The sequence below is a fragment of the Fundulus heteroclitus genome, chromosome 3 (assembly GCF_011125445.2).
Source record: "Fundulus heteroclitus isolate FHET01 chromosome 3, MU-UCD_Fhet_4.1, whole genome shotgun sequence".
Classification (NCBI taxonomy): domain Eukaryota; kingdom Metazoa; phylum Chordata; class Actinopteri; order Cyprinodontiformes; family Fundulidae; genus Fundulus; species Fundulus heteroclitus.
The window spans coordinates 43354680-43364570 of NC_046363.1; the positions used below are offsets into that span (position 1 = coordinate 43354680).

The 9891-nt window shown below is 39.2% G+C and overlaps 1 protein-coding gene across 3 annotated transcripts in view; it reads left to right on the plus strand.

The window, feature by feature from the left end:
• Nucleotides 1-4514, plus strand: part of syngap1b (synaptic Ras GTPase activating protein 1b) — a 259686-nt gene extending 255172 nt beyond the window's left edge. For 2 of the 3 annotated variants that reach the window (XM_036135451.1, XM_036135454.1), the window contains exon 22: nucleotides 1812-4514. In XM_036135451.1, the coding sequence (XP_035991344.1) occupies nucleotides 1812-1929 (118 nt within the window). In that variant the 3' untranslated portion in view covers nucleotides 1930-4514. The remainder of the gene's footprint in view (nucleotides 1-1811) is intronic. The other variant, XM_036135457.1, reaches the window with a different exon arrangement.
• The last annotated feature ends 5377 nt before the right edge of the window (nucleotides 4515-9891 follow it).

Sequence of the window (9891 nt, forward strand, 5' to 3'; positions counted from 1 at the left end):
AACATCCGGATTTATACCGAGATTAAATCACACACAGGTGGGCTCTGCTTTTTAGGGCTTTTAAAGTTAACTGGCTGCACTCGACTTTGTTTCAGGGCATCGTTGCAAAGGGTGTGAATACAAATGCACACTTTTTAGGGTTGTTACCCCGTTGAAAATACCTCAAATCTTCATTCTCACAATTATGCTCCACTTTGTGCGGGTCTATCACATAAAACCACAATGCCATCCATTGTGTTCTGTGGTTGTAACCTGACAAAACGGGAAAAGGTGCAACAACGAGTGTGAATACGTTTGCAAGGGGCTGAAGGCGCATCCATGTGCTGAACACACCAGGCTGTTACAGTAGAGACGTGGTGATGAACTTTCCCCAGTGCCTTTGAGCAATTTTCAACAGGGTTTAACTCTAGACGTACACCTGGGCATCCACCTTAGCTTTGTTAGAGGGAGGACTAAATTAGGAGGTCTGAGACGCAGGAAAACAGACAAACGTTGTGGGGAACCTTTGCTTTGCTCTCTTCAACCGGAGGGACTACTTGTTTTTGGACTGAGCTCGTTTGATTTTTCTCTTCTCAATCTCAGAACTGAAACATGATAAACTGGTGCTAAACAGAAACAAATGGTGCCATCTTACCAAGTGAGCTGTCTGTGTGTCTGCCATACCACTGCCTCGCTGTCGTCGTCCCCCCCCCCCCCCACTGCAGTCCGTCTTTGAAAAGCCCCCCCCCCCCCCCCCAACATGTTCTTGATGTGCCTCTGTCTCTGTTCTCTGTGCATCCTGTTTTGCTCCTGTGTCTAATGGGATTGTTTTACCCTTTCTAGATCTGCACTATTTCAATTCCTGGTGTTACTTACAGCTATTAAAAGCAACTCCTTCATTTAGAATAGAAAAATTAGCTTACAGACAAGTTATTTGATTTAGTTTTGCAGCAAATGCAATCAGTTCACTTTGAGTGACGTAACTGTAACTTTTTACAACGACTTCCCCTCAAACTGCTTCTTTATGTGCAAATAAAGACAAGTGATGCTAATGGTTATTCAGTGGAATGTATTAAATAATATTTTTCCATATAAATAGAACATTTATAACAATATAGATTGTCTTAGATTAGCCATTAAGTGCCTGAGATAAATGAGCTCAACCAAAGGGTTGATTATATTTCACTCGCATTTTAAAAAAGACTATAAAATGTTCTTATTTTGATAAGATTTGTTAATTTAAAAGAAAGAAGTGTATTTCACGGTGACAGTGTTAGAACAACTTGAAATGACTTTTGAGAATAAATGTTGTTTCATCCGTGTAAAAATGTCCTATTGTTTAAAGTGTTTCCAACATGCCTTCATATCATTTTCATTTTGAACTGTCTGTTGTAATCCGTGTGTGTTTCCACGGTCTGCTTCGCATTCTTGTTTAAATGTGCCGAGTGACACGAGAGGAGGTGGGAACGATGAGTTCGACGCTAAAAACCGGTGAATGTCAAACCAAAACTGGCGGTCTTAACGCAGGGACACGTAGGGCTACTTTCTCCTTTCATTGTGAAATCTACCTGTGTGATGAATGATCCGTGACCTGAATTAACATTGCTGTGAAAATACCTCAGTGACTCAGGTAAACAAGCAGTTGCTTTAGAGCTGAACACACACACACACGCACACACGCAAAAAAAAAAAAACAGGATGGGTCCAGCTTTGGAGAGACTGCCGCTGAGCAGATGCTCGCTCGATATCTATGCTTTAACGGCATCTGATCAAGCACCTCTGCCCCGTTTCTTCTCTCTCTGTGTCTCCCCTTGTTTCTCTCCCCCTTCTAGCCACTCTCAAAGCTTCATGGAGGACAATGTGGAACGTAATTGGCTGATGCACCATCGGCAGTCTTCGGGGTGGCATGGCCAAATGTCCAGAGCCCTCTCTCGTGACGCGATTGGCTGACAAAGGGAGAACTTGGGCCGTTGGTCCTATTCTCTTGTCTCTAGGGATGGTGCAAACCCCCAGCGGACCATGTAAGGAAACGCTGGGATTTATTTCGTTTTTTTATTTTTTTCACTTTACTCGGGCCCTCTCTCTCTCTCTGATTTGACAAAGGGATTTGGAAAAAAAGAACTGTTTGACGCTTCACTGTTGGATCCAAATTTCACCTGTTTAAGGTGGGCAGGACATGTTTTCTGGTGTTTGCAAGCCTGCCGAGCATGCAACGAACAGCTATGCAGTCTGATCAGTCAGCAGGACGGAGGAACACACGCGCGCCAAGGGCAGCGTGGTTCTCAAAGCAAGAGAGAGAGACCGAAAGTCTATTTCAAAGGTGCTTGACTTTTCCTATTATTTCAGTCAACGCTAACTCATACTTAAAGTTTTCATTTCCCTCTCCTTGGCTCTGTTATTACAAGTATCGGTTCCTCTTTGTCCAAACCTCGTCCCACTTTAGTCTTTTTCTTGAATTTCCACAGACTTTATGTTTTAGCCCTTGCTTTCAGTTGGAGTCCCCTTTCATTTTAAAGGAAACTAAATATGCACAGCCTATATCAAAAACTGCTGAGGAACAAAACTCTTGCTTCGAGGAAGACTTTGGGAAAAACTGGACAGAATGTTATTTATATTTCTATAACGGATTACTCTTATTATGATATTTAAAGGAAAAACAGACTCTTCGTCCCATATCTTCTGGAGGAGATAATTATTTCTTGATAAAAAAAAATCCGATGAAGATCCATTTTATATGAACCGAGTTTTCATACTAAGACAATCTGATTGAGAACAAAGTTGCTCTTAAGCACTGAGGGATGAACTTGTGTTCAACCTACTCCCCCTATACGACAGTTTGCACGTTGCTGTGACCAGCCTGCTCTTTATTTTTGGGTATTATTGAAAAAAACAGATAATCAGTGGACGTTTTCCCCTCCAACAATCGCCGAGGAGCTCTCCATTTGTGGACGATTGGAAAAGGTGCCGGATACGGACGTTTGCTTCACGCTGACTGTGTGCTGGGTAGAGTTTTTACCCGAGCAGGTGGACGAACTTGTCGTTTTCAACGTGGCCACATTTCTAGTCGAATTGCTGTAAAACTGTTTGTTTATTTTTGCAGCTGGACTCCACTGACACCAGTCCGACCTGAAAAAAAAAAAAAAACCTCCCTGCCGTTTCTGCCTGACATGAGAACAGAGAGAGACATGTTAGAGGTCCTGCTGAAACGAGTGAATGTGTTTGTACATACATAAATGTATAAATGTGCGTGCGTGGCGGCTAAATCTGGTGTATATACTCGGATATGTGTGTATATATGGTATGTCTGTGTGTATATAGTTTGTTTGTACATGCAGATTGTACAGTTATTTTTTTTCCTCTAATGTTTCTCTCTCTTTGTATGACCAGGTCTTCTCAAGTTCTGAACACTGAGGCACGGAAAGGTTTTTACACGTTATACTGACAGCTATCAGAGGCACTTTTTACACGCAGACTTAGAATATCCGCGAGGCCTGTCACTTCTGGCTACATTCTCCAATAGGAAGCTACTCACGTAATATTAAGCTTGCACTCATTTTCTGACCAACTTAAAAGCTTTTCTAGATAAGATTTGGGCGAGCAAGCATTGTTTGTACATATTTGCAGTCACACCGAGACCTTTTTCTTTGCTCTCCTGAAAATCGTAATCTGCATTCATTTCTTTTTCTTTGGGTTCGCTCACCTTTGGTTTATATGATATATGTTTGAGAGTGGTCGTCACTCATAGGTATATATTTAATCCAACAACCCTTATATATGTTTCTTGAAATTTTTGCTCCCCAAATCTTGCCGCTCATGGAGCCGTTTTATGCAGGCGAAGCCGTCCATGAACGCATACTGTTATTACTTAAAACTGCTTGTTTTTGTATAGGTCCTAACTAAATAAGTGTGCCTCCTCCTTATTACTCTTACTAACCATAGATCCATCAACTCTGCTGGTCACACATCTTCACACCCTCCTTTACAAGCCATAGCCCCCCCTTCCCCCCTCCCATCTCCTCTATTGTTGTTTTACAGGACAGACCTTTGGGGATTTTGTGTATATTAATGGAAGAGTGGTGTTGAAGAGTGTTTTGCAGTTATATATGGATTTGTTATGAATGTGGATATTCTGCTAGTTGAATTATTATTGTAATAATGATAATAATCATTGCATCTTCGATTATGTTGATTGATTCCTATGATGCAGTTGAAGAAGATTACATTGTTTCTTTCTTTCTTTCTTTTTTCTTTCTTTTTTTTTGAATACACCGCAATTTATATTTTTCGGGTGGGTGACAGCGGAGATAGAAATACATAATTAAATTAATAAATTAAAAAAAAATATTTGAATTCTTACGTTGTAGTGTGTTGTTTTCCAAAGGATCCAGCCATTTAAATCAATGTTCATCTATTAAGGGATTTCATTACGTTTTATGGTTGAATCAGCAAATATGAAGGGAAAAAAAACGTTTTTATTACTCTGAATATGAAGACAAAGTAGATGCACAGTTGTATTACTTATTGAACTAAAAGAAATCCTAAATTTAAAAAAGCTAAGCTAAGTACACCCTTGTTGCTTTCCTGTGGTTTATGAGGGAAGGTAGCAACTCAGTGCTGATTAATTGATCATCATCAGTCTGGTCGCCTCTATAAAAACTGTAGTTTCAGCAGTACGCCGCTCTGATGCACAAGGCAAGGCAAGGCAAGGCAGGTTTATTTATTTCAGTAACAAAACAATTTAAATAAAAAAAAATTCAAAATATATAAAAATAAAGCTGTATACTAACACAATACCAAGATGGAAAGACGCAGGCAATGACATTAGATAAACATATTTTGGTAATCATCTATCTAGGAAGGGTTATAAGGATTTTTCCAAAATATTTAAACTATATTCCAGAGCGAAAAAGATGGTAAACATTCAGGCCAGTTAGCTATCTCCCATGTGTGGATGTCCCAAATTTAATCAAAGGTCAATGAAAACCCAAGAGCTCCCTACAGGCAACCATTACCATCAAGGTTTTTAAAGCACTGTATTAAAGAAAATACAGAAAAACTGTGGCTTGTTTGGAAAAGGCATAATCAGAAAGCCTCTTCTCTGAAAAAGAACAAGATGGCAGCATCTGAATAAAACTAAAGCGATCTGGGACAATGTTCTCTGAATGGATTAGACCAAAGTAAAAGATGTTTGATCATAAAACAGAACATCAAACACCTCAATCTAACTGTGAAGCACGGCTGTGGAGGGTTGATGATCGGGGCTCTTTTCGTACCCACAGGACCTGCTGGATCATTGGGTAGGCAGGTATACTGTATGTTCTTCTTGCAGACGTAGCATCCCCATCTTGGCTTCATCTCTGTTAAAGATCCAAATGTTCCTGGCACAACTTCACCGACTTCCCAGGCGCATGGAGATGACCGCAGATCTGGTGAAGACTCCAGCAGCACTTAATATTCTAGGTGGTTTCCTGTTATTTCACGTGTTGCTGGAGTCTTCACTTCACCGCTTAATCTTTGTTAAATAAATAGAAAAATTGTGGATTTGTCGTGTGTGTTTTTCATCAGTTAAGGTTTAATTTGAACATGTTTCAAAACCTGATCAAGTTTTTTTTACCATGACTTTCAACAATTTGACTCAGGAGCTAACACGTCTGCAATGGCCAGGTACTTGTCAGCATCATGAATAAAGAGATAAATTCATCAAATGCAGTACAGGATGAAGCCATTGGTTAAGGTTCCCTGGTTCCAACATCCAGCAGCAGAACCTGGACTCCACAGGATCATCCGACCAACCAGCTCAGAAACACTGAGCTCTGCTGCTGAGGCTGAAGGAAACCTAATTCACCTGCTTGTGCAGAGGCAAGGCTTTGGTCATGTCTCTGCTTAGGAAGCACCTTAAATGTACAAGTCTACAAATTATTAATCTACTGGCTGTTTATTTTTCAGGTTGTATGATTCCATGTTCTATGTTCCACCAAATAAACGCTTCAGAAAAACAGATTTCAAATGCATGTTTCATGGTGTTCTTAAATGACTGGCATTGTTTTACCTTTATTTATTGATAGGAAATTGGCAATTTGCACAGAAGATGTGTTTTTTTTCTACAGAATTATACCCAGGAGGGATAGATAGTAATTATATGTCTGTGTCACCAGCTGATATTTTACTTGATTCTTTAGTAAAATTTGGTTGACCTAAAAAGAAGATGTGAACTCTAGAAATTTTGATCCTATTGTCATTCAACTAGGCCCTAATATTTAATCAGCTACTTAATAAAAGTGCTTCAATGGATATTGTGTTAAAACTAAAGTAGCTGTGACAGCTGCTTTAAAAACAGACATTTTCTTTTTACAAATGCCACATTTTTCATCCTCTTCACTCCATCCAGTGTTTGGATGCCTGACTACCTCACAGGTAAGTTTTTCCTGCTTGGAGCATCACCCTCCACACTCTCCCTAGCCACAGACATTTCTTCTCCTACATCACAGGGCTGCGATTCTGCTCACAGATGAGCCGAGGCGATCATTTCTTCACACCGTCCTGAGCCAATGTGCCGAGGGTGACGAAGGCAAGATGAATCCGAGGGGATTCGGCAGAACACAGCATGCTTGTAATGGTGCTCACCCTCCCACAGCCGATTAGCTGCAGATCCTCAGGCGGTTTGGCAACATATGACTTAGAAAAGAGCTGAAAGAATGAAACACATGGGAAGAGAATGGTTCACGGAGCAGCAACACATCTAAAAGGGTTCAGTCTTATTTTAGGCTATCTTTGGCTTGTAGATGGTAAATGGTCTGTACCTATATAGCACTTTATCAAGTCCAGAGGACCTCAAAGCGCTTCGCTCTACATTCAGTCATTCACCATCAAGTATCTTGATGCTCATGCGACGCTGAGCATCAAGATACTTCACAAAGCGCTTTGTGAAGTATCTTGATGCTCTCACCTGCTTTGTCTCTGAGATGGTAACAGGACAAACTTCCTGGCTCCTGAGCCACTGTCACCTCAATGTCCAATAACAACAATGCAACAAATTATTACATTTTAATTCATTTCACACATGATTAGGCTGGAATAACCTGCCTGCAGGTGCGTTTATTGTTAGTTTTTTTTTTTTTTAATAGTGCTACAAAAGTAGCACTATTAACAGATCTGCACCTTTCAAATAAAACATTTACCCCCTATTCTTTACTCCAAAGATAATTTCCTTGTTTCATTTTTTTTTTCAGTTGGTCAAACTTGTATTGGATTTCCACGAAAGTCATGTTTCTGCAGTTATAACAGTGGGATAAAGGCAGGCAAAATATGGCATAATCTCTGCAGACCTCTGCTGACGAGTAGGAGAAATTACAAAGCATTTAGATGCTGCACTGAGATGCAGAAAGAACTAGTTGCATATGCATAACCTTTAGAAGGGAAATGCTTTTTATGACTGATTTACAGGCAATGGAAATGTCCTCCAGAGCTTTCTTTTTAGATAGGTTAGCATGGCTCAGATAGTATATGAGCCCATTCAGTTATATTAAATGATATAGGACCAGTTATACATATTGACAAAAGTGAATCACAGTGGCTGAAACATAAGGTTTCTAAAGCATATATATATATTATTTTATTATTTTTCTGTTGCTTCTTATATAATTATTTCACACCTTCATGGGATTCAAGGGATCTTAAACACAAAACTATTTGCATTTAGTCATGGGTCAAACTATTTGACTGTTTGAACATGAAACCACACATGCATAACAGGAGTTACGATACACAAATATTTTTGATAGATCAAGTCCATAACATTTGTAACACTGTTGCGTTGCAGCATGAAGGTCCCGATTTCAAATTCTGGCTTTGGGGCTTTTAATCCCTGCAGCCACGGCCCCTTCATTCGCTATCCAAGGGTTTTGTTTCATAACAAAATCATTACTTTTTTTTTCTAAAGAAAATCACATTAAAGTCCATTTATTGGAGCATTGCACTTGTGTCCTGGAGGTTCTGTGTTCAACTCCCATAGACTGCCACTCTGGGTCCCTGAGCAAGACCCTTAACCCCAGACTGCTACCCGGGCACCGCACAGTGGCAGCTCACTCTCCCCATGGGGATGGGTTAAATGCAGAGAACAAATTTCATTGGAATGTATGTTGCAATGACAATAAAGAGGATTGTTATTATTAAAAATATATTAATGTGGTCTCTGTAAAATACTTACCATAGCAAATTTTAACCATTTAATGTTAGTTATTCAGCATGAAGGTGCAAAAACGTTTACCGCCCACAACACTAAGTTGAACTGATCCAATGCAGCACCATGGACAGCTCTCCCCTCTGATGCCCCTCAGTATAGAAAATAAAAAATCATCCTTAGTTGGAAGTTTGGCACAGAGGTATAGTAACATCACCCTTTAGTTAAAACAAAGCAGGCACAGTGTCTTACAAAAGTATTCACCCCCTTGGCAATTTCTATGTTTTATTACCTCACAACCTGGAATTAAATGAATGGTTGAGAAATTATACCGTTTCATTTACAGAACATGTCTCAACTTGAATGTATAATTTCGATTGTGCAGCAAAAACTGAATAGAACAAACAGTAGACACGTTTTGTCTTTGTATTCATTTAAACGTTGCATTGTCATGTCAGAATTTTTTTAATCAGTTGGAGCAATTTTAAAAGGCTGCTTACAACATTTGAAAAACGTATATCTAAAACTGCAAGCATGACATACCTGGAGTGCTGAGTATGAATGTTTCCCTTTTAAAAAGGTAGACCTGAGTAAAACTGTAGTCAAACAGTCTCATAGTCCAGAACCTGAAGCACTTTTGTTTCTAAATTTGGTGAATTCACTCCTTCACCAAACTTCCAAATGAGGCAAAATGTTAATATATCCGTCTACATGAAAAGGTTAAATGTTTAGAAAAAAATAAAAGTACATTTAGGTGCTGCAGAGTTGCACCAAGTTATGAAACATATGTAGTTTGAGAGGTGATGAATGAGACAGTATTGAAGTTTGTTAATGACACTTTGTTTTTATTATTCCAGGACAACAGTGGATTGAGCACCTATCATATAGTAAAACATTTATTTAACAGCTGTTTCTTTACAAGTGCATGATTTATATCATACAAATATAATTACAACAATAAAAATATGCTACATCAGGTTCTAAATATTTTCCCTTAAACAAAGGAACAAAGGTTTGATTATTTGTCTCCTGGGCCTGATTAGAGCAGCATGGGATTAAACAAACAGCACTCCCACAAAGTTGTAACTCATTTGATTCTCTATTATTTTATGATATCAATGGCATTTTTCTATGTAACAATGTTTTTACATTTTTTAACAATGTTAAATTGTTCAACAAGAGGCCCGATTTTGTTGTGGTATTACGTATCTTCAATCATTACTTACCCGAGTAAGTGAAAACAATCCTAATGCAGTCTGTATGCTAGACCATGTTATATATATAAAAAAATATTTTCTCCTATTTGCATTCAGTGTTAGCTGCACAGTGGATAATTGAACCCTTTGAGGTTCAGTTCTGGCTCCAGCTCCCACAGTCCCGGTTAAATTGTCTATCTAAACTGACATTCCGTGTGAATGTGTGTGCGTGATTGTTTGTCCTGTCTGTCTCTGCGTTGCTCTGAGATGGACTGGGGACCTGTCCAGAAGTCAATTAAATGTTATTTTATTTATATAGTGCCAATTCATGACACGTCATCTCAAGGCACTTTACAAAGTCAAATTCAATCAAATCAGACAGATTGGTCATAAAGTTTCCTCTCTATCTAAAGAAACCCAGCAGGTTGCATCAAGTCTCTCCAAGCAGCATTCACTCCTCCTGAAAGAGCGTAGAGCCACAGTGGACAGTCGTCTGCATTGTTGATGGCTTTGAAGCAAATCCTTCAAATTCTTCAA